The sequence below is a fragment of the Ovis canadensis genome, chromosome 1, assembly GCF_042477335.2.
Source record: "Ovis canadensis isolate MfBH-ARS-UI-01 breed Bighorn chromosome 1, ARS-UI_OviCan_v2, whole genome shotgun sequence".
Taxonomy (NCBI): domain Eukaryota; kingdom Metazoa; phylum Chordata; class Mammalia; order Artiodactyla; family Bovidae; genus Ovis; species Ovis canadensis.
In genome coordinates this window covers 199,885,745-199,912,111 of record NC_091245.1, presented here as the reverse complement: position 1 = coordinate 199,912,111, position 26,367 = coordinate 199,885,745, and the positions used below count along the sequence as shown (strand labels likewise).

Sequence of the window (26,367 nt, the reverse complement as noted above, 5' to 3'; positions counted from 1 at the left end):
TCTAGATGTTTCAAAAACTCCCTTGTAGTCTAACACTCTCAAACACCATGTTAGAGGGAAGTCCCCATAGGTTAAATGTTAACAATATTTGTCGGGCTATATTTAGTTTGAAATTATCCATACTCTGTTTGGAATCAAGAAAGAGAGGAATATAATATTAAGAACAGTGAGGACTACTGAAGAGCTCTCTGTTGAACACATTAAAAAGGATTGTCTGTTTAGTCTTAAAACCAGCCTTCTTTGGCACATAAGAATATTTACTTTACTTGCACATGCCCCCGTGGCTAGCATGTAGCAAAATAAGGATTCAAACTGGAATTGACAGGCTCCAGAGACTCCACAGGTGGCTCAGTGGTGAAGAATCCACCTACCAATGCAGGAAATTCAGGAGACTGAGTTCGATCCCTGGGTAAGAAAGATCCCCAGGAGAAGGAAATGGCAACCCACTCCAGGATTGTTGCCTGAAGAATGCCATGGATGGAGGAATCTGGCAGGCTACAGTCCATGGTGTTGCAGAGTCAGAAATGACTGAGAAAGCACATGCAGAGGCTCTACAGGGAAAGCCACGTCAGGATATGAGATCTGTTTGTTCCTTCCCCACCTCTATCATATATAATTAGCCCATCTCTCAGGTATGTCTTTTATCTTCTCTTAACTTTATTCACCTCATCTGTGAAATGAGGATATTACCATATATTCTGCTGGAATAGAAGGCTACAACCAAATCTAAGACCCATGTGTTTTGGGATTCTATGATGATGTCCAAAATGCCTTTACTTCCAATACTAAGGGCCTACTTCTTGAATGGAAATTTAAAAGCAAAGACCTTGCTTTTTGCTACATTTGTTTATATCCCCTAGAACTCATAGGATCCAAGCAAATATTGAGTAATAATGAAAATAAAGAGAGCGAAGGCTGCTTATTTTATGTGAATAGTAATTGGATATTTACATCTTAATCATGGATTAGAAAAAATTGCTTGGGGAAAAAACATAAAAACCAGCTAATGACTGCTTAGAGTTTCCCTAGTGCTCTGTGTCACACTTGACATAAGCCAGTTTATTTATTGTCACAACAGCCCTGCAAAGAAAATCACTCCCTTCAGCCACATGAGGATGCTCATTACAGCGATGTTTTTTTTTTTAAAGAAAATAATGGAACCATGGTAAAGAGGCAGCACATCCACAATCCATTTTTTAGCCTGCTCACCCCTGCTGCCACTTTGATGAGAGAAGCAGAGCCTTTTCTAGGCGGCTGTTAGATAATGCTATTCCATATTCCTCCTTATTATACACAGCAGCAGGAAGGGCAGCCATGGGCCTTTCTTGGACATTAACTCATGATGATGAAGGGTCTCTGTGTTGATGCTCCAAACACCAGTTGGGGGATGACTTGATGGAGACCAAGAGTGACCCTGGAGACCTTCAGCAGATCCTCTAAACCTGAGAACTGTAAACATTTCTAGAGCACCAGGGTTTTTTCTCAAGTCCTCTGTCACAAGGAAAGCTCTGTAGAAAGTGACATTCATGTTCACAGACTGGGAGAGAAACAGCCACATGGCAGGTATTGAATAAAAACCAAACTGTTCAGAGACCCTAAGTGCTGGTACTGCAACAATCATTAGACTTAGAAAGATCGTAACTCTGTGATCCTTCAGATGGTTTGATTTTGTAACTGTAAGTATCACCTATTTTGGTGTATGTTTTAGATCTAAACATCTCTGGTTTGGTTGTTTTCAACCAATTGTGAGATTTCACTGTCCTTTTTCACTTCTTATTTTTATTTTCATGTTTGCCTGGTAATGACTTTCTCTACTTTTTTGTTGTTGTTTTAATTGTAAGGACTACCACTTCTAATTGATATAAAATAGCAGCCTTTAGGTCAGTGTAAAGATAAGTGCTCAGTGTGTCAAGGAAGACTTATATACTATCTGGAATAATACTTTTTCTAGCAGCAAACTCTAAACTGCAAAACTGAAGCTATAACTTGTGGATCCTTACCCTCCCCCAACCCACTTTCTGAATTTGGCATTCTTTTCTTATCTGGCAAATCTTATCCTCTTGGAGCTAGTTCTTTTTTTTCCCAAATTACTCAATCAAGAAAACTCCCTTCTTTGGTGGGAGTAAGGTATGTCTAATTATCTGGTCCAGGAAAGCCATCTGCCAGTTATTAGCTGAATATTATTGAACAGTACAAGCATCCTGAGATGTCTGATGGGTGCTCACAGCCTCTCCAGCTTTCCTCCCCCATCAGGAACTTGTCTCTCTCCTTGTGATGGCTTAGTTGACAACTATTAAATTTCAGCAACATTTTCTAGACCTTTGAGTAGCTCTGCTCTGAATAAAAATTATCTAAGTTTTAATCATCTTTTTCTTTCACTTAACTCATGCTCTAGGAAATGTAGTTTATAGATTTTATTTTTTGAAAACTGGTGGTTTATAATAAGACACTGCTAAAAAAAATATCTAGATGGTTTAAATATTTTTCCCCCCACTGAGGAACAAAAGAGAATATATCTTTAAATGTAAATGTTAATCGGAGTCATAGACTCACAGGGTGGATACAACCTCAGAAATAGTTCAACAACCTACTTATTATAAGAGATGAAATAGGACATTGTTATCAATTAGGATAATGATTAGCTGTGAATAAGAAGATTCAAAATAAATTAGTAGTTCCATAGAAATCACCTAGGGATCTTGCTAAACTGTAGATTCTGATATAGTGAGTGTAAGTGGGGCCTGGAAGTCTGTAATTCTGACAAGTTCCCAAGGGGTGCTAATGAGATAGTGGTCATGGACCACACTTCTAGTAGCAAGAATATTAAAAGATACATATTTCTTATGTAAAATCTAGAGGTAGAATATTCAGGTTAGATAAAGCAGCTCCATACTTCACTCAAGGCCCCATCTCCTCCCACTTTTATCTTCCTTCCTCCATCTTCAGGGCGTGGCCTTTATTCTTAGGGTCAATAAGGCAGTGTCAGCTATCACTTTGATGTTTCCAGCAGCAAGAGGGAAGAAGTAGGACGGTAGCAAAGCCCAGGGAACATCCAGTATGTCAGTGTTTCTCAAGGCAACTTTCTGAAATCTCCCGCATGACAATTTCACACATATTCCATTGGCCAGAACTTAGTCCCCTGACTCTGTCCAGATGAGAGTGAAGCTGGAAAAGGTAGCCTTTATTCTGGATGGCTGTACACGAAAGTGGAAATCCCCAAATGCTAAAAAAAAAGAAGGGTGCAGGGACATGGTAAATGAGGCATGTTTAACAGTTTCTACCGCAGACCTGGAGAGAATCATTTTCCACAGGTCACATTGAGAATGGCAGTCTACATATGAATTGCAACTGGTACATGCATAGAGCTTTATAGTTTCTATAGAACTTTTTATCCCCACCTCACTCTGTTTTTCTTAAGTACTCAGTACTATTATAATCTTCATGTTTTGGATGTGGAAACTGAGGTTCATTATAATTGAATGACTTACCCTGCCTATCTTTTTTTAAAAAATTTCATACTTCGACTCTCCTTTCCCCCATTCCCTCATTCTTGATCCCTCTTATGAGATTCAGTGTTTTTCTTTGTTTCATTGGCTTATTACTTTCCAACGTACTCTATGCTTTTCTTACCATTTTTATTGTCAGTCTCCCTATGTGAGAAGGTGTACTCTGTGAGACCTTTATTTCATTCACCAAAATGAATTCTAAGTACCTGCTTCAGTACTTGGCTTAGGTGGTGCTAGTGGTAAAGAAGCTGCCTGCCAATGCAGGGGACATGAGACTCCAGTTCCATCCCTGGTCAGGAAGATTCCCTGAAGGAGGGCATAACAATCTACTCCAGCATTCTTGCCTGGAGAATCCGGAGCCTGACGGGCTACAGTACCTATGGTCACAGAGTCAGGCATGACTGAAGTGACACGCACACACAGGATGGGTTGCTCAGTAGTTATTTTTAATTGAGTTAATACAGTCAGTGGGTATTAAAGCCTGCTTCCGAATCACGTTTGTTAACCCCAATGTTAATGCTCTGTGCATGTCTTCTCTCTCAGGGCTCCTGTAAGGGTTTTGTGTCTGACACTTCTCTATCTTACCTCAGAGACTTGCCCACACTTAATTTGTTGATCTACTTCTTGTCTTCATACCACTCATTCAGTGTCGCTTCCCAGCCCAAGCAGCTTGCTCACCCCTTAGATTCTCTCTGGATCACAGTACCAGGGTACTATTTCATGAGGAGACAAGCATACTACTAGAAAAACAAAACTATTCAAAATCACCAAGATGGTGGTAAAACCAGCCTTCCATTAGACTGTCTCTGCCCTCAGACATAGGACTACTAGAATGGGCTACTAAAACTCCTATCGGAGTTTTTGAGGTGACTTCATCTATGTCGCATTCCAAGATGGGATGTTAAAAGGGCCTGGTTCTCATCTAAACTCAATCTCAGGATTGTTCTTTCTACCTGCACCGTGTATATACGGTACTATACTATACTGTACTACACTATACTATACTCTACAATACTACACTATGCCATACTATACTACACTACACTATATGATACTATACTTCACTACACTACTAGACTATACTAATATAATGACTGCTGTCCTGCTTCAGTTCAGTTCAGTTCAGTTGCTCAGTCGTGTCCGACTCTGCGACCCCATGAATCGCAGCACGCCAGGCCTCCCTGTCCATCACCAGCTCCCGGAGTTCACTCAAATTCATGTCCATCGAGTTGGTGATGCCATCCAGCCATCTCATCTTCTGTCATCCCCTTCTCCTCCTGCCCCCATTCCCTCCCAGCATCAGAGTCTTTTCCAATGAGTCAACTCTTCTCATGAGGAGGCCAAAGTACTGGAGTTTCAGCTTTAGCATCATTCCTTCCAAAGAAATCCCAGGGTTGATCGCCTTCAGAATGGACTGGTTGGATCTCCTTGCAGTCCAAGGGACTCTCAAGAGTTCTGCTTAGAAGCCTGTTTTAACAGTTGGTTCATTTATTCTACCAAGTATTTTCTTTTAATTAATTTTGTGTCTATGTCTTTCTCTTTCCAAGATTATTAACCTCTTGCTGGACAAAGACCCACTCAGATTTATCATGCAGATCCAGCTAGTATGTACTGAGCTCTTTACATATCTCTAGACCTCAGCATTCCATACAGCACTATACAATAGGCATATGACACATGGATCTGAGGGGGAAGCATTATGTCCAAGGTTATAAGGAAGTGGCACGGGCAAATAATTACATGTAGACATTAATTCCACTTTAGTTTGTCTAATATTTAAACCCCCCCCACCTTTTTTTTTCCTCCTGTACTTGAGCTTCTTGATTTCTTAAATTTACATTCTCTTACTGTAGCACCCAACACAGCAGGCTTCCAGTAAATATTTAATAAATACAAATATATGAGTAGCTTTCCTGTGGGAAATATCTTGCTTTGTATGTGTGAACATAGCTTTGGAACAAGCCTCCCAGAGCTATGTTCAGGCAGCTTTTATTTGTGCTACTACTCAGGCAAAAGTAAGTCAATTAATCTTTCTTTCGTTTCCTGGCATGTAATGTGGGAATGGGCATGAAAGCCCAAGAGGGTGTTGTGAGATTAATTAGTTAAAATGTATACCCTGCTATATAAATGCTAATTGCTGTCAGGAGCGTGGGTTGATTTTCCAGTGACTTGGCTTTGCACATTCCCATTAGTCCTCTGTGCCACCAAGCCCCAGCTTTAAGAAATCCTTTGACCGAGGGAAATGATGACTTTATAGTCCTCCCATGTTAAGGGGCCAACTTAAAGAGGACTTCCACTATGGAGTACACTGGATGAGAAGGGACATTTTAAACAAAAAAGTAATTCTCTGTGCCAGTAATTCGTTAAATTCCCTTTGCTGTTATTAGAGGTACATCTATTTGCATAACAGACATTTCCCCAGTATCTTCTTTGCCTGGTGCCTGCAGTGAATCATATAATTAATTTGGTGTTGCATGACACTCCAGCCTGTTGTCATAGATTTTATTTTTATTTGTTCATTGAATAATTTAAAAATCTCTGACAAAGTTCCCTCAGGTGGCTGGCTAGGGAAAGTTAAAGAACTCACAGAACTAATTTCAAATGGGTAAATGCCCCAAAGAAAAAACTCAATAATATCATTTTTACTAATGCTTATAGATACTAATATGTGTGGTTTTTGGTCCCTACTATAAAGGAGTCTGATTCACTCTATAGATACACTCATTTGATCCATGAAATATTCTGTAAGGGAGATACATTGCAGATATAAGATGTCTTTTCCCCTTGACACTGTATTGCATTTAATTTGGTTGAAAAGATATTCAGTGAATAAAACAGAAATTTTTGTTAACCTGTGTTTAAAGTTTAGTATGTAAGGGCCTTTAACATGTTGTTTTAAAAATAAGTCTGTTTGCTCTTGATTTATTATTATATTATGAAAGAAAAATTCTGGCTTCCTTTATTAGTCAATTTGCTATAACAAATTAATGTCTTACATCTCAGTGGCTTAATTGATAGAGATTTGGTTTAACTCTTTGAAAGTGAGAAGCTTTCCAAGCTTTCCTGAGAAGCTCTGCTTTGACTGATGGCAGGAATCCAGGCTCCTTCCATGTTTCATGCTGCACTTTTCACAAATTCAAGGACTCCATGGAAGGGAAAGAGAAAGCATCAAAGATTATGCTGGGAGTTTCAAGCTGTACAGTATTTCTGGTCCCTCACTGGCCAGAACCAAGTCACATGGTCCCAACCCAATTGCCACGGATATGCAGGTTTCATACGGACCAAGAAGAGAAACAGAGCTAATGAAGATTTACCCAGTCTCTGCCACAGTGTGCCCCAGTGAACACCAAAATTCCATTTCAAACTTTGTTCTCTATTTGTCTGCCTGAGTACGTCCTTCTGGTTTTGATGTCTCCTTTTCCATTTCCCTTTCACAATTAGCATTCTCTTATTTTTAAAAAAAATCCACCTGTCACTTATCTGTCTTACTATTAATTATTGTTCAGGGTCATGAAGACTTCTTAGGGCTGGGACTTCTGCAGCAGTCAGTGGTTAAGACTTTGCCTTCCAATGCACTGGGTGTGGGTTGGGTCCCTGGTGTGGGGGCTAAGATCCCACATGCCTCACAGCCAAAAAATCCAAAACATAAAACAGAAGCAGTATTATAACAAGTTCAATAAAGGCTTTTAAAATGGTCCACATTAAAACAAAACAAAGCAAAAGTCCCTAGCCAAAATAACAATTTAAAAAAGGATGTGGGATCAGTTTAAATTATGTGGGATCTTAGTTCATCGTGTGGGATCTTAGTTCTCTGACCAGGGATTGAACCTGCAACCCCTGCAGTGGAAATAGGGAGCCTTAACCATTGGACCGCCAGAGAAATCCCTAAGTAGTATCTTTTGGTAATTATTTTTATACTTTTCAATTGCCCTTTAGCATGATTGTTCACTGTGATAATCTACTCGGATGATCCATCAGTTACAGTTTTTTTCCTTTATTGGGGATCTCCATTTTTCTTCTATCTATACTGATTTTCCACCAAACCCTAATGTATAGCTGCTTTCCTAGGATGTTCTGCATTGTTATCCTGGGAATCCCTTCCCCTCTCCCTTTAGTTGGATCCCCCTACTCCTTGCTCTCATTTTTTCCTCTGTTGTTTTTTCTCTCTATTTTTTTTGACACACATTCCCCAGAAGCTTCTTGAAAAATAGTATAGGAATAAAAATTACTGAGTCTTTATGTGTCTGAAAATGTCACTTTCACATGTAAATTTTTTAGTTGGGTTTAAGGTTCAAGATTTTTTTTTTACACCTGTGCAATCATATTTATTTTTATTTATTTATTTATTTTTACTTTACAATACTGTATTGGTTTTGTCATACATCAACATGAATCCGCCATGGGTGTACATAAGCTCCTTGATAAAACATTTCTGTAAGATGCACTGAGTCATTATCTTCTAGTTTCTTGTCTTGTTTTTGAGAGTTGCAAAGCCGTTCTGATTCCTAGTCTTCCTAGTATGTGACTGTTTTTTTTTTTCTCTTTCTTACTTGCCAGTAGTTTATATAATCTTTTCTATTCTCAGTTTAAAAAAAAATATTTTTTGGTGCAAGTCTGTTTTCATCCACAGTGAGGGAGCAATTGACAGCTCTTTTTAATTTAGAAGGTTATGTATTTTAGTTCTGAGATTTGTTTTTGCTTTGAATTATTTAATTGAGAGTTTTCTCTCTCTCTCTCTCTCTTTTTTTTTTTTTTTTCTTTTGGGGATTCTATTAAGGAGATCTTAAGACTCCTGGACTAGTTTCTAACTTTCTTATCTATTTTTAATTTATTTTTCTTTGTATTCTAGTCTTTAGAAAATTCTCAATTTCAACTTCCAAATAAGCCATTTATTAAAATTTACCTCTCTTCAATCATGTGTTTAATTTTAATGAGCTTTTTGTTTTTCTCTGAATATTCCTCTGTTGTATCATCCTATTCTCGCTTGATGAATGTAGAAGTTTCCTTATCTCTCTGAGGATGTTAATGATAGTTTTGTTTTCAAAGATTTCTTTTACTTGAATAATTTTAGTTTTATTAAATTTTTTTTTACAATGTTTCTTTGGGTGTTGCTGTTAATAGTTGAGATTTTTTTCAGATGTCTCCTAGGGCTGTTCGTATTTAAAAAGTAGTAATTAGGAAGATGATTAGAAATTCTAAGTGTGTGTATGGGGTTTGTTAATCTTGAGTTTTTAATGTTAAATGATATGGCTCTACAAGTTGTTTAAAAAAATTCTCTGTTAGTAAGATTGTTAGATCTTTCCTCTGAAAGTAGTCAGGTTTCCTAGAGGCGATTCATTCATTCTCCCCCCTGGAGTGTAAAGTCTGTTTACACTCTCCTGACTGTTCCAATCCTTGAAGCTCAGTGAGAAAGGTTACTGAGTGCTAGGAGGGTGGGCTTGGAACAAAAAATGGCACTTTTTGATATAGCCTTCATCTACTTCTCCTTATTTTACTATTTCATATATGTGCTTATTTTTAAGGTATGTGGTTGCATTTGCCAGGATAATATAGATGATTCATATTGGTGATAAGAAATCCTAATTCTCTATGACTTAAAATAGTAAAGCTTTGCCATATGCCATCTATATCAAGGGAAATAAGCTAAAGGAGTCTCAATGTCTATGTTTTCCTATTTGCTAAGGCAGAAGAAAAGGAAGCATAGTGAAGCATACTCTGGCTCTTAAAACACTCAGCACAGGTGACACTTGGCACATCATTTTGGCCAAAGTGAGTCACCTGGCATCCTCTTATTTCAGAAGGACATAAAAGTACAATCTTACAATATGCCTAGGAAGAGGGCCCTGAAATATTGGGTGTTAAGGTAGTAGTGATTACTTATCTTGATACTGACAGTTTCTCCTCCTGATGTTTTTTGCAGTCTACTTTGCAGATTGGTTTGTTCTCCAGCTTTCCTCTCCTCATTTAGGACTTTTCATTTAAATGGGCCAAACTGGTCACCATTTTGTCCGTTATGGTATTGATATTGTCTTTTCTCTTATTATTGCTATTACTTGGGATAATGTCTTGAAAAATTAGTTTTAGTGAAGTTTCATTAATAGATGAAATTAGATGCATGTATTCAATCTGACTTATTTATCTGAAAAAAAAAACTGCAGTTAAAATTCCTATAAACTAAATGACCTAATTCTACAACTTTTCAGTGTGGGTTAAAAATATATTTAAAGAATGTTATGATATGTTTAATTAAAATATTTTAATATCAATTTGTCTTAATGTGAACAAAATGTTGGTCTTTCCATTTTTTTTTGTATATTAGATTTTAAAAGGTGTTTCTAAATGAAGCATTACAGTTGTAAACAGTACTAATTTGTTGAGTCTTAGAAAAGTCAGTTTGTTAAATTTCCTGAAGATCTATTATTTATTTAGAGATTTATTACTTACTTACAAAACATTTTGCAAGTCATAAATCTTCAAATTCTTTGCTTTTATCAACATTAGTCATTGTTAGTTGTTTTATTAGCTATCTGTTACCCCCAAGATGTTGCCCAACAAATGATCACAAACCTCTTTTAATTTATTACTGATGCAAGCTGGCCCTGCTCTTGCATCTTTGATCAGCTATGAAAAGGTCTGACAGTTCTGCTTCTGTAGGGTGTAGCTACCAGCAGGGTGCCTAAGCTCTACCCTGTGTATCTCCTTTTTACTAGAAAGCGTTCCTGTGTATTATAGTTGGTCTGATATGTGCAACAAGTGTAAAGTATATTGAACTTTGAAGATTTATTATAAAAAAGAATGTCAGTATAAAATATTAATATTTGCAATGTTTTAGATGTATCAAGTTTAATAAAATATAAAAATTAATTTTACCTGCTTCTTTTTATTTCTTTAACGTGGCAATCAAGACATCTAAAATAACATGGCAAGCATTTTACTTAAATATCTGGCAGGCATTTTAATGCTATTGGACAGTGAAGATCTAGCCCCCAAATTTGGAGACCAGGGGAGAACTAGGAGTCTTCTCTTTTCAGTTATGATCTTATCCTTAGAATTGCCTTTGTCCCCAGAAGAGTGAAAAAGCACATGATTTCTTGTCCAGGTGAGATTCTCCCTCATACCTTGTTGGGTTCAACAGGATCAAACTATCAGATCACATTGTTATCCAAGAGATAGTCAAAAGATGATGAAGGATTGAGAGGAAGTCATCTCTTCACAACACAGCTATTATAAGCTTCTATTAGAAAGAGGCTAATTAATATGGCCCGAGAAGAGGGTCCCGAAAAAGGTTGGGGGTATCCTAAGGAGAAGGTATGTTCTTTGGAGGTGAGACGATTCAGCTGCCATTTCTTTCTTTTTGATTATTCCAGAACGCTGTGATGACTGGGGACTAGATACCATGAGGCAGATCCAAGTGTATGAAGATGAACCAGCTCGTATCAAGTGCCCACTCTTTGAACACTTCTTGAAATATAACTACAGCACAGCCCATTCAGCAGGCCTTACTCTCATCTGGTATTGGACAAGGCAGGACCGGGACCTGGAGGAGCCAATTAACTTCCGCCTCCCTGAGAACCGCATTAGTAAGGAGAAAGACGTGCTCTGGTTCCGGCCCACGCTTCTCAATGACACGGGAAACTACACCTGCATGCTAAGGTAGGCTGACCCTTGTGGTGTCTTTCCCTTTTTGCTTCTGTTCCTGAACCCTTATCTAAATGATGGGTGTAGAAGAAACTCCCGGGGAGGGGAAGAAGGAAGCATTTATCCAGAAAGAGTTACTCTTCACCTCATTGGCTTAGCTGAGATTAGCTGAAAGAGATGTGCAGAGAGAAAGGTTGAGTTTCTGAGAACATTCTCCATTGTGGCTCCTTTTCAAACCAGACATACATCAGAGTTGTCTAGAGATGGAGGTTTATTCATATGTTCCTTTTCCTTGACACTGGAATCTACCTCCACTTTTGAGTCACTTGGAGATGTATCTGTTTCCTTAGACAGTGAACAGGGCTGGCAGTAGAACCCGTTCATGTCTGTTATTCTTGGCAGTTTTTTAAGTGCCTAGCACAGAATGAGGGCTTCTTTGATGGCTCAGCGGTAAAGAATCTGCCTGCAATGCAGGAGACCTGGGTTCAGTCTCTGGGTTGGGAAAATCCCCTAGAGAAAGGAACAGCTACCCACTCTAGTATTCTGGCCTTGAGAATTCCATGGACTATATAGTCCATGGGGTCACAAAGAATCAGACACAACTGAGCAAAAGCCTCAGCATGCCATATAGATGAAAGAATATTTGAGAAGCATCAAATGCACTTAAAACAATGCTTTTCAAACTTTTCATCAAAATTTCCATATAAAGCAAATGAACACCAGATCTCTGGGAATCTAAGAATATAATCCAAAGCATTCTACCATTACTACAAAATTTATTACAAACCCACTTTTTTTTCTTGTGAAGTTTCATATAGATTCTGCATTTTACTTCATAGTATATGAATTTTTCTTTTACAACAGATTAATATTGTTTTTGCTCTGAAGAAAAATCTTGAAAAAACTGAGGTTCCTCTGACAATTTACCATTTTAAGGCTTAGTTCTTTGACTCCCTGAGGTCCCCTTTCAGCTTTCAGGCTTTACTTTATTTTTCAAACTCTCATCTAGGTTATGGATATTTTAAAACATTGTTTCCTACCTTTTAATAAGTACATTGGTTTTTCTAGGCTTCCATTACAAAATACTGCAGATTTGTGGCTTAAACAATGGAAAAATGATTTCTTATTGTTTTAGAGGCTAGAATTCCCGGATCAAGGTGCCAGCATGGTTGTTTCATTCATCTCTGCTGGGCTTGTAGAGGGACATCTTCTCTTCAGGTCTTAGCATCTTTTCCCCCATGTCTTCTGTGTCCCAGTCTTCTCTTCTTTTAAGAGCATCAGTTTTATTGGATTAGGGTCCACCCATATCAACTTGCTTTGACTTAATTTCAAGACCCATCTCCAAATACAGTCTCATTCTGAAGTACTCAACTTCAACATATGAATTTGGGGTGGAGGATGCAACCTAGCCCGTAATAGTGGAGCTAGATGACATAACAAAAACAGAAGAATAGGTAATCCCACAGCTTTTGAATGTTCTTTGTCTCTAATGGACGTTAACTGTTCTCTGATGGAGAACCATAACTATATTTTGATAAGTTTAGCCAATGTGATTTCGTGAAAAAGCACTTCTTTATCACAAAAAAAAGCCCACATATTAATCAATGTGACCTTGAAAGTCTCTTGTTACCTCTTAAATCCACTGAGGCTTTCACCCCTTCTATTTCATTTTATTGGATTGAACTCTAGACTGGGGTTTAGACTTCCGAGGAGCTCATGTGTCCATTGTTTATGTTCTAACACAGCTTTGGTATGTAAACCTACAAAATGAAAAAGTTGGCCTAAATGTTCTTTGAGCCCCTTATTATCTTTGACAATTAATAATCTAGTAACATTCCATACATGGACCTCAGCAAATACCTGGGAACAGGTTGTCAGTAGCTTTCTGGTTGACCTTTGTCTGCTATGCATTCTAGTGTTTCAGTACCTCTATTTCTTTTTCCTTACCAATATAATACTTCTCTAGAGCTCTCTCTCAAACAATTTCAGCCTTCTTTTCATTATAGAAGCAGGGCTCATGATCTTCAAGGTCTGAGTGTATCTTTACTGTTATTTATCGGTTTCCAGATTGCCATCTCTTCAATTCACCTTCTGCCTGTCTTCTACATCTCTAAAGAAAATTTGAATTAAACTTATCTGGTGGGGGCATCAGAAGCCTCCTGTAATCATGTGGTGATTCTTAAACTGAGAATGACCTTAAGCTGAACCATGTGAAATCATCGGCTTGATGTCATTAACACCATAAAGCTCAGGTTCATCCTCTAGGATTTTACTGCTTGTATTCTTGCTTCAATACCTTTGTTAAGATAACATTCATATTTGACCTATGAAGCTGGAAAAGTTATTCTAACTATTATTCATCACTTTATTTTTATAGTCAGAAAATGTATCTTATTAAGCTGAAGTTTACCTTCTGTAATGTCCACCTATGGAACATTTTTTCTTCTTGGAAGACCTTTTGTTATTTATAGGCAAAGATCATGCTTGCCACTCACCCTTTCCACCTTATTACCATTGTCATAAGTCATCTTTAAATGCGCTTTCCTCTCATCTTGGGAAGGGTAATGTATTCTCCCACATCTTCCTTTGGATTTAGTCTTAGTTCATGAGTTACTGAGTATATAAGATGTTTTAAATATTGAGAGAAATCACAAAAGAGGGTGAACAATTAATGACCCATTTACATATCACCCTAAAAATCACTTATTGTTATTATCTATGTTCTTTTCATTGTTTTTCTATATGTAACACAATTTTACATCTATCCCATGTTGCTAACAAATATTTATTCAGTGCCAACTGAAAATTTAGGTATTGTGCTAGATGCAAGAAATAAAAGAAAACACATATGGCTATGCCATGTGATAAATTCAACCAAGGAATTGTCTGACATGCTGAGAGGATGAAAGTCTTAATTTAAATACAGGATGACATAAACCTCCAAGTGAAAAGTAGGATGATGGGAGAAGAAGAACCCTCCAGGCAGATGAAATGACTTATATAAACATTAAAGACATAAATACAGTTCCCCAGCCATCTTAACACATTCTATGCATTTGTTAGTTTTTCCCTTCGTGGTTGATGTGTGTGTGTGTGTGTGTGTGTGTGTGTGTACAACAACTCTGGATGGTTGTACCATGGTTTTTTTACAGGCTTCCTTTTCATATGTGTTTCTAATGATTCCAATATCTTCCTTGCTGATACAGCAAAGGATGGACATTTTTGATCAGGTGCTCCCTCTATTCTCACTTTTCCTACTTCTGTCGTGTGAAAACATCTCCAGAAACAGGGTGACTAGGGCAAAGGTTAGGCTTTTAAAAATACTTTTGGAAACATTTCTTTTCCAAAACTTGTTTATACCAGTATCAACCATGAGTTAATATGCTCTTCTTACCTTTGCCTTTCCAGTACTAGTGTTATTAAGAGTGTTTTAAGGGTATTAAACATTTTATATCCCAGGTGACTCAGTGGTAAAGAATCCACCTGCCAGTGAAGGAAACACAAGAGATGCAAGTTTGATCCTTGGGTTGGGAAAAATCCCCTGGAGGAGGGGGAGCAACCCACTCCTATATTCTTGCCTAGAAAAATCCTGTGGACCAAGAAGCCTGGTGAGCTGTGATCCATGGGGCCACAAAGAGTTGGACACAAGTGAACATGAAAGACTGAAGGCAGGAGGCAGGAGAAGAAGGGGACGACAGAGGACAAAATGGTTTAATGGCATCACCAACTCAATGGACATGAGTTTGAACAAGCTCTGGGAGATGGTGAAAGACAGGCAAACCTGGAGCACTCTGGTCCATGGGGGTCACAAAAAGTCGGACACGACTGAGCAACTGAACAACAGATATATATGTGTATATATGTGTGTGTATATATATATATATGTGTGTGTGTATATATAAATACATATGAAAGTGAAAGGCGCTCAGGCATGTCCAACTCTTTTTGACCCCTTGGATTACACAGTTTATGGAATTCTCTGGCCTAGAATACCAGAGTGGGTAGCCGTTCCCTTCTCCAGGGGATCTTCCTAATCCAGGGATGGAACCCAGGTCTCCAGCATTGCAGGTGGATTCCTTCCAAGCTGAGCCACAAAGGAAGTCCATAAATACATACACACACACACACACACACACACGTGTATTTAGGAGTATATCTAAAAATGTAAGTAGTTTATCAATAGTAGTTAATTGTGTCTGTCTTTATTTTGTTATGTCTGTTGTTCTAGGAAATACCTCCATAACACATTTAATTGTTACATGAACTTAATATATAAAGTCTCAGTACATAGGAGTACTTCACTTCGCTCATTTCAATGTGTTTGCAGCATGAAAACAAATGAAACTGCCCATTCACTGAACATTTTTCTTTTCAGGAATACCACCTATTGCAGCAAAGTTGCATTTCCTCTGGAAGTGGTTCAAAAAGATAACTGCTTCAATTCTCCCATGAAACTTCCAGTGCATAAACTGTATTTAGAATATGGTGTTCAGAAGATCTCTTGTCCAAACATAGATGGATTTTTTCCTTCTAATATCAAACCAAACATCACTTGGTATATGGTAAGCAAACTAGAGGTCATTTACCCTCTCTAAAACAATAATGACTATTTGTTAAATTGAATTAATATAGAAACTGAGATTTGTCTCGTCATAATTTCTTCCTTAATAACTTTACACAAATCTTTTACTGCTTCCTCACTTTCCCCATTTTAAAGGAAGTGGTGGAGACTTTGCCTCAACTCATCATGTCTTAAATTATAATCTCTGGGCTACCAGAACTATCTTATTTCTATTAACTTCTTATGAAATACAGTTTGAGAAATATTGCCAACTTCTACTCACTGCTGAGTGAAGTCAGACGCTTCACTAGAAATTCCTCTGGTGAATTTCTACTCTTTAGTTAATCAGTACAGTACTTAATACTTGTATGTGTTTTCATGGTTGCCCTCCTTTGTGGGCACATTTGATCTATGATCTATTTGACATCTGAAACCTTAGGAAATTATTTAATCAAAAATGAAAGTATTGGGAGATGGATTTGTGGCGGCAGCATAGTTTTCTTATCTCTTCAAATATCCGCCTGAGCCAAATCCCCAAACTCCTGAGCAACATTTAAAACAAAACTCAGTGACAAGTTGTCCATAAGAATCACTTTCAGTAAACCAAGTGATATAATCACTAATATGACCCATATAGATTCAGTGTCTATAGAGAAGGAAGCAGATGGAAATGGAAATAATATGGTATCTGGTAGGCTCTAGAACATGAGAATCCCAAAAAGGCCAGTGGAGAACAGCAGCTGAAATTGGGAGGGGTTTTGCCCTCTATAGAGGGTAGGTCTGAAAAGCCTATAGCTAGACATTCTGAAGGAATTGAAATAGGTTTTGTGCTTCAGAACTCTGTAAAACAACCACTCACACTGAGGAAAAACTGCTGATCGAAACAAAGATCAAAATAAACAGGGTCAGGGCAATGTAGAGGATGGAAAGAGAACTGGCTGAGAATGGAAGAGCAGAACAGAATCAGGGGATCTCAAGAGCATAGTTTTGAAGAAGGAGCTCTGTAAAGTTGAAAACTTCAATTAAATCCTAAAGCTCAGGAAAAACTAGCTTTACATAACAATGAACAAGAAACTGCTCTGGCAGTTCAGTGGTTGACTTTGCCTTCCAGAGCAAGAGGCAAAGGTTCCATCCCTGGTTGGGGAACTAAGATCCCACAGGGCTCATGTCCAAAAAAATAAAAACCGAAAACAGAAACAATATTGTAACAAATTCAATAAAGACTTTAAACATGGTCCACATTAAAAAAGTCTTTACAAAAAGAAGAATCAAGGTAAAATCCCATTCAAAGCTATAAGGAAAAAAGAAGAAGAAGCAGAATAACATTTCTATAGAAAAAAACGAATGCATGCAAGGACATATTTGCAACTTGTTTCAAAAACTGGCAAAAAGACGTTAAGAAGTGATGAAAGATGAGAAAGAATAACAAACAAGAATAAAAAATTCCAGAAATTATATAACTCAATAAAATTTTAGAAAAAGATAATTTCAAAAATAATGCTAAACTAAAAGGAAGATAACAGAAAAGGAACACCATAAATAATACCTGAAGATTAAAAAAAATGGAAGATAGAAAAATTTTGATCAAAAAATGATTAATAAAAATAGAAAGGTTAGAATGGATATACTAATATGTAAACTGTAAGATGATTGATATTATGAGATATAAAGAAGACCTTTTAGAATAATAAAAAGGTGAACTCATCAAGAAGGCATAAAAATAATAAAAAAATATATATGCTTGGTAACAGTGTTTCAAAATATATAAAGGAAAAGGTGAAAAAATTAAAAGAAGAAACAGGCAATTCTATAATCCTAGTTGAAAACTTAGTATCTATCTCTTTTTAAGTCATTAATGAAAAAACTTAGGGAGCCAAATTTAAGAGTTTTTCATTGGCCAAAGATGGAACAATTTGAATTTTAGCAAGGCTATTCACAGGTTGCATCTCATGAGTTAAGTTTAAAATCCATAAATTTATAGTGATATTTCAAAATATGGCTGTATTTGGATGTTAATAGGAGATAAACACATTATCTTGAAAACTGGTTAATAAACAGGAAAAAAATCAAGATTTTATTCTGCTTTTTCTATAAGAAATGTACACTGAGTAATGAAATAATTCAGGGAAGTATATTTTTATAAAAGTATATAATCACTTTGCAAACCCCAATGAATTACTAAATCTAAGCATCAATGAGTGCTACTATCATAAGAAGGGAAATAGCCATATTGCTTTTAATGAAAGAATATAGTATTACCTGTATTTGTGCCAAATGGGTTAAATCTGAGTCTGATAAAACCTTTGGCTCCTGTTTCCATTTTTCAGGAAATATAGAGAATGGAGGAATGTATTGATCTGCACCATGAGTTTGCAGTCAGCAAAATCTAAATAGTGAGAAGCTCTATAGGCCAAATGTTTTATGTTCATCAACAGATAAGCTGCTAAAAAAAAAAAAGCAGCATAGAGTGAGAATGAACAGATTAAAAGAAACAAAATACATTTAAAATGATTTAGTGATTAAACTATAGTATCTAAGGATACACACATGAATAATAACATTGTAACTGAAAACAAGGAGTGATTTCACTATGCAAAAACAGATACTTGCTACTTTGGGAGGTAGTAAGGAAGGTCCAGTTGACATGGAGCATGTGAGCACTTTCAAAACCAACTGTCAATGTTCTATTCCTGGACCTGAGTGGTGATTATAAAAGTATTTGCTTTATACTAATTCATTAACTCATACATATGTTTTGAGTGTTTTCCATATATGCTTCATTCTGTAATCAATACAAGAAAAGGAGACAGGAAAGGAAGGCGAGGTAGAGAAGACTGATTTAAGATACATAACAACAAATTGCAATGTATGGACCTTAAGTGGATCATGATTTATTCAAAAAAAGTTGTAAAACAAGTTAGGAGAAATCAGGGAAATATAAGCACAGACAGAATGTTGATGACATCGATGAATTACTATTACTTTTCAAATTGCAATAATGGTAGTGTAGATATGTTTGCAGAAGGGATCTTGTCATTTAGAGGTACACACAGAAATATTTATGAATTAAATTGTATAATGTCTGTGATCTGTTTTGAAATAATATTGGGATGCAGTGAGTAGATATAGATGAAACAAGACATAGCTTGAACTGGTACTTTGACACTAGATACAGGTGAAGGAATCATTGTATAGTCTCTCTATGATTGTACTTTTTCATGGTAAAAAGGACTAAAAGAATAATATTAACAATTTTACATTAATAAGTATATCTTCCAGTTTAAAAGAATATATTCATCTATTTATCTGTAGTAAGGTCTCTCATTTCTAATGAGACCCTATTCACTTTCTGTATTTTTTGAATATTGTCTGAATAAAAGTTTTACTTTTATACATGTTCTATTATTTTCTCCTCTTTCTCCACACCTGGAACATCCCTCTGCCTGGAACATCATCTTTTTCTCCTTTAGAACAGATGAAATTCTACACCTTCACAAAATGTCCTCTATTCTTTCCAGTTGAAATGATTTTCCCTCACATACCCTTATAGAGCTATTTATTTGTGACTACTTCAGTGTTACTTTTAGCTTCCTTTACTGTTTTATAGTCACTTATTCATGCATTTATTCAGCAGCTACTTGTTGAACATGAGCTGTATTCAATGCAATATGTCGGCAGTCTGGGGAGGACATGGTAAAAAATGCGATATATGCCCTCCTCAGCATAGTTTCAAAGGATTTCAGTATAATTCAAGAAAGTTTATAAATAAGAATTCCTATTCTTATCAAAAAGTAGAATTATGAGTTCTATAAGAGAATTTATTATTGGTTTTAAAAAGAGAGGTTTGCATATAGGCATTATATGAGTTTGACTGTTTCTTGAGGGCAAAATTGTGCCATATCCATCTCTGTATCTCCAGTAATTCCCAGATGTCTGGCTTTCCTGATTAGATGAGTTTCTGTGCTATTAATCAAGATACGAAATAGCAGAGGAGGAACAGATTTGGGGGACAAGTAATGAATTTAGATCCTGTCATATGAGTTGGACTTATCTGTGTGACATCTAGATGGCAGTGGCTAATAGTGGCTACATGTGTATGGGTCTGAAGCTTATTTAAAAAGAACTCAAAGCTGGAGGCAGAGAACCAGATGCATTTATGTGATAGTTGAAGCCCTTAAGTAGACAAAATAAAGTGAGAAAAGGGCTAAGATACAAATCTGGAGGGAATGTTCATGAGGTGAATGAAACCTGAAAGCCTGGAAAGGAGACCAAGAAATAAAATCATGGTTATAAAATCATGACCATGGCAGATACCCAACAATGTGCAGGTGACTAAAGAAGATAACCAGTAACCAGCCATCTTTTCTATTCTCTGATTATGAAAAAAGCTGCTATTGATGTGTGTTACACTGCCTTTTATTTCTCTACATTTTGGTAATTGATCGACAGCTTTACTCCTAAGTGCTTCCATTCTGGGAATAAAATCAAGTTTCTTGGTAACTGCATTCTCCAATCACTGTGTAGCAATGCTGCTACTTTTTTTTTTTTAAATTTTGCTTTCTACTTTCAATAGTCACTCCCTGCATCCACCAAGGTATCTTGGCCCTCCTACAATAGTCCTCTTTGTTGTTGCTAACTGAATTCCTTACCTTGACATTGTAGAAATTGTCTCTTTTAGTAATACAAATAACTCTAGAGTAATTAAAAGACACATTAATCAATTCCAGCAAATTTGCTTCCCTGTTAGCAGAAGGATGAAAGCTAATGAAATGAAAAAAGGAAACTAATGTTTCTTTCATTTTACTCAACATTCAAAAAACTAAGATCATGGCATCTGGTCCCATTATTTCAGGGCAAATAGATGGGGAAACAATGGAAACAGTGAGAGACTTTATTTTCTTGGGCTTCAAAATCACTGCAGGTTGTAACTGCAGCCATGAAATTAAAAGATGCTTGCTCCTTAGAAGAAAAGCTATGACAAATCTACACAGCATATTAAAAAGCAGAGACATTACTTTGCCAACGAAGGTCCATCTAGTCAAAGCTATGTTTTTTCCGGTAGTCATGTATGAATGTGAGAGTTGGACCATAAATAAAGCTGAGCACCCAAGAATTGATACTTTTGAACTGTGGTGTTGGAGAAGACTCTTGAGAGTCCCTTGGACTGCAAGGAGATCAAGCCAGTCAATCCTAAAGGAAGTCAGTCCTGAATATTTATTGGAAGGACTGATGCTGAAGTTGAAACTCCAATACTTTGGCCACCTGATGTGAAGAGCTGACTCACTGGAACACACCTTGATGCTGGGAGAGATTGAAGGCAGGAGAAGAAGGGGATGACAGAGAATGAGATGGTTGGATGTCATCACTGACTCGATGGACATGAGTTTGAGCATGCTCTGGGAGTTGGTGTTGGACAGGGAAGCCTGGCGTGCTGTAGTATGTGGGGTCACAAAGAATCACACACAACTGAGACTGAACTGAGCTGAACTGAACTGAATATTTCTTTCATTCCACTAGGGCAATACATTGTGCTATGTACTTTAAATATCATCATACATAATACTCATCACAATCCTTCAAGGTAGATATTAACCTTATGTAGATTGGGAAACGGATGTTTGGAGATACAAACAATAATCACTAACATTTATTGAGCACAGGAATTCTAAATGCTTTAATAATTTCACTCAATTATCTCAACTTGAAGTGAAGTCGCTCAGTCGTGTCCAACTCTTTGCGACCCCATGGACTGTAGCGTACCAGGCTCTTCCCTCCATGGGATTTTCCAGGCAAGAGTACTGGAGTGGGTTGCCATTTCCTTCTCCAGGGGATCTTCCTGACCCAGGGATCGAACCCGGGTCTCCCGCATTCCAGGCAGACACTTTAACCTCTGAGCCATGATAGTCAAGGAAACTGAAGTGTGGAGTGGTTGAGTGATTTGTCCAAGATTCAACACTATGCTATCTATATCAAGAGCCTAGACTTTTCATATTCTCTTATATAATCTACTCAAAGCAATCCAGCTGATAAGATGAGAATCTGGAATTGCAGGCCAGTTCTTCAAACCCTGTGCTCTTCAGAAAGGCCACAGAGAAGGTTGGTCCAGTCTTTACTTCTGGGACAAAGGGCACTTTAAAGGGGAGGACTATCTCTGAACACATATTGGGTTGTAGACTGGACTGTGAGACATAAGGAAACCTATGAAAAGAGGACCCTGGAAAATCAGAAAGAGCTTAGAAAAACTGAGATTGGAGGGAATAGAAAGTCCAACATTTCTGTCTTGGCGTCTTAGGGAAATGGGGCAGGATTTTGCTTTCTTCCCCCACACGTCTTCCCTTCTCTCCTTGTCTTCTGCATGGCATGGTTTTCTTCATCCAGGGCCCAGAATTCACAGTTCTCTAACGTAACAGTCTTGTGAGTGAAATCGATGTTCAGTAAATGTTGAGTAAGCCAGTGTTTGTAACTAACTTGGAAAAGCAAACTGCGGTTTATGTCATTTATTGAATTTCAAATAGCCAGCTTCTGAAAGAACTTCCGAAACACAACATGTATATAAATTGGAGGCTACCTGTTTATTCACAGAGCCTACCAGATATATAGTGGTCATGACACAAGTATGATCTTGTTATTTTCACTATTATTGTTAAATGGTTTGGACACATGAGCTTTAAAATAGGACAAGTCATTTTGACATTCATATAATGGATGGTTACTCTTCCTCGTTGTTATAATTGGGTATTTGAATTTTTTTCCCCAAAGACACTTTATGAAAACAAAGTCAGTATTCCCTTTCTTCCTGAGGATTGGAGAGACCATTTTATTGAATGCTTTGGGTATTACATTTATAGCAGCTGCTGAAATGCTCTCAGTTGGTATTTAACAGTATAGATATCATTCTGGATATCAATTTTCAAAAAAAGCTTGTTGTCTGTGTCCTTAGTATAATCATTAAAATTGGCATTTTATATCTACCTTTAATTTTCAGTATGAAATTCATCACAAGTGGTTGGATATTGTCTAGAAACCTGTCAGGGAATAGGAAAATCTTTGGAAAGTACCATCAGTAAAGCACATTTCTGAAACTGCCAGGGTTGGTCTTCTTGTTGGCATAGCACATATTATCAGGAAGTTAGTGCAAGGTCTATGTAATAGATGTTATTTTTAAAGTGCTCATTTGATCTGACAATGTATTTTGGTTGGTTCTTTATCTCTTTCCTTTCCCTACTGTCCCTATATAGTGATATTTAACTTTTGGTATAAAGGAAGTATGGTTCCCCAGGTCATTCAGTGGTAAAGAATCCACCTGCCAATTCAGGAAATGCAGGAGACATGGGTTTGATCCCTGTATCGGGAAGATCCTCTGAAAGAGGAAATGGCAACCCACTCCAGCATTCTTGCCTGGAAAATCCCATAGAGAGAGGAGCCTGGTAGGCTACTGTCTATGCAGTTGCAGAGTCTGACACAACTTAGCATAGTATAACACTTAGCCTATTATATAAAGAAAGCATGTATCATAGTCTCTTTCTAAATTATACCTATTTAATTCCCTGCAGAGGAACCTAGCAGGCTACAGTGCATGGGATCTCGAAGAGTTGGGCACAAGTATATGATTGAGCACACACATACACACAATTCCATACATGCATATCTACACACAGCATTTTGCATATAGTTTTAGAGCTTCTGAGGACCTAAAGGTTCATCTTTTAAACTTAAACTCACTTCAAATATCTGCAATTCCTTCTGGGAGAATTAGGCTGGATGAATTACCTGCTCTATGTTTTGATGGCACTTGATTTATATTTCAACTTTGTTACTGTAATGATTGCATTCCTCTCTTCTGTATGAAGTAGTGTCTTCTCTCTTTTGCTTTCCCTTGATTATCAAGCACATATCATAAAACTGAGTCAATGTATTTTGTATTTAGGAATTGATTAAAAATTGAATGAATTAGTTTGGACTAGAAGATATCATGGGAATAAGGGCCATTTCTGTTTTTACTGGCTACTGAATGCCTAGCTTCTAACTCAATGCCTGACACCTGCTACTGCTAAGTCACTTCAGTCATGTCTGACTCTGTGCAACCCCATAGACGGCAGCCCACCCAGCTCCCCCGTCCTGGGATTCTCCAGGCAAGAACACTGGAGTGGGTTGCCATTTCCTTCTCCAGACACCTAGAGGGGATTTTGTCAATTTTTATTGCACAGATATTGCATGACATAGTTCTGCTCACTTAAAGTGACTGGTGTATAAAACTCTTGAGAGTCTTTTTGAACAAGTGTGGTGTATTTTATAACAACTTAATTTTGGGAGCAAAAATGTCAGTAGATATTTTTGACTCTTCTATCCTTGTATCTTAGCTTAACTCTTTTTATCCTTACTTCTACTTTCCCCATTCATCCTACAGCTCACCCATCCCATATCTTTATAAGTCTGTATACTCACTATCTTATTATCATTTGCATTCCACGTGAGCTTGCAGGTCCATGTATTATCCCTTTGCTTCTCTGGTTCAGTTTATAATTTTGATCATGCAACACCAATATATTGAGCATTTACCATGTGTCCAGCATTGAGCAGTTGCTGGCTGTGCAGATGAAGTACTAATCTGCCTACCCCCCACTTTACTCCATAGAAGTAAATATTCTGAGAAAGAGATAAGATAAATGAAAAGAGATGATTGTGTTGAAGTTAGTTAAGTGCTAACATGGAGAGCAAAATGTTGTAAGAGTAATGAAGGATGTTGTTTGTACTTTTTTTCTGTCCTTGGAGGGTACCTCTCCATGTCTCCCCTGTTCCTGCATGACTTAATAATCTACCTGTCCTTTAAGATCTGGTTCAGATCTTCTTTTTCCATACAGATTTTCTAAATGTTTTCTGTTTGGTCTTCTTCCTCCACTTCCCCATCCCAGTATGCCTTTCATAGTATTTGTTGCAGTCTTCCACTAGACCACATATATCCATCTGTAGATTTGGTTCAGTTCAGTTCAGTTGCTCAGTCATGTCGGACTATTTGCGACCCCATGAATCGCAGCATGCCAGGCTTCCCTGTCTATCACCAACTCATGGAGTTCACTCAGACTCACATCCATCGAGTCGGTGATGCCATCCAGCCATCTCATCCTCTGTCGTCCCCTTCTCCTCCTGCCCCCAATCCCTCCCAGCATCACAGTCTTTTCCAATGAGTCAACTCTTCGCATGAGGTGGCCAAAGTACAGGAGTTTCAGCTTTAGCCTCATTCCTTCCAAAGAAATCCCAAGGCTGATCTCCTTCAGAATGGATTGGTTGGATCTCCTTGCAGTCCAAGGGACTCTCAAGAGTCTTCTCCAACACCACAGTTCAAAAGCATCAATTCTTCAGCACTCAGCTTTCTTCACAGTCCAACTCTCACATCCATACATGACCACAGGGAAAACCATAGCCTTGACTAGATGGACCTTAGTTGGCAATGTAATGTCTCTGCTTTTGAATATGCTATGTAGGTTGGTCATAACTTTTCTTCCAAGGAGTAAGTGTCTTTTAATTTCATGGCTGCAATCACCATCTGCAGTGATTCTGGAGCCCCCCAAAATTAAGTCTGACACTGTTTCCACATCTATTTCCCATGAAGTAATGGGACCGGATGCCATGATCTTCGTTTTCTGAATGTTGAGCTTTAAGCCAACTTTTTCACTCTCCTCTTGTACTTTCATCAAGAGGGTTTTGAGTTCCTCTTCACCTTCTGCCATAAGGGTGGTGTCATCCGCATATCTGAGGTTATTGATATTTCTGCTGGCAATCTTGATTCCAGCTTGTGCTTCTTCCAGTCCAGCATTTCTCATGATGTACTCTGCATATAAGTTAAATAAGCAGGGTGACAATATACAGCTTTGACTTACTCCTTTTCCTATTTGGAACCAGTCTGTTGTTCCATGTCCAGTTCTAACTGTTGCTTCCTGACCTGCATACAGATTTCTCAAGAGGCAGGTCAGGTGGTCTGGTATTCCCATCTCTTTCAGAATTTTCCACAGTTTATTGTGATCCACACAGTCAAAGGCTTTGGCATAGTCAATAAAGCAGAAATAAATGTTTTCCTGGAACTCTCTTGCTTTTTCCATGATCCAGCAGATGTTGGCAATTTGATCTCTGGTTCCTCTGCCTTTTCTAAAACCAGCTTGAACATCAGGAAGTTCACAGTTCACGTATTGCTGAAGCCTGGCTTGGAGAATTTCGAGCATTACTTTACTAGCATGTTAGATGAGTGCAATTGTGTGTGGTAGTTTGAGCATTCTTTTGCATTGCCTTTCTTTGGGATTGGAATGAAAACTGACCTTTTCCAGTCCTGTGGCCACTGCTGAGTTTTCCAAATTTGTTGGCATATTGAGTGCAGCACTTTCACAGCATCATCTTTCAGGATAGAACTGTCTTTTCCATTATTGTTCCTTAACAGAGTTCTTTAAAAACAGTAGGCTTATTGAATGGAAATATTTGTTCTTATTTAGTTAAGCCATCTGCTCACCCATACCCCGTACCTCACCACATGACTTATTTCCTCTCAAGGATCTCAAAGTCATTTCTTATGCTTATTTTTACCTATATACTGTGGTAGGTTGCCAAGGCTACCATTGCGTGGTTGAAGAGTTGCTCTCCTATTTAACTTCTGTTTCAAATTCAGAATGAGGA

General features: G+C 37.6%; 1 protein-coding gene across 2 annotated transcripts in view; it reads left to right on the top strand.

Moving 5' to 3' along the window:
- IL1RAP (interleukin 1 receptor accessory protein) overlaps positions 1–26,367 on the top strand; it is a 162,151-nt gene that overhangs the window by 97,456 nt on the left and 38,328 nt on the right. For both annotated transcript variants that reach the window (XM_069557732.1, XM_069557741.1), the window contains exons 3-4: positions 10,874–11,159; positions 15,520–15,706. In XM_069557732.1, coding sequence (XP_069413833.1) covers positions 10,874–11,159; positions 15,520–15,706 — 473 coding nt within the window. The remainder of the gene's footprint in view (positions 1–10,873; positions 11,160–15,519; positions 15,707–26,367) is intronic.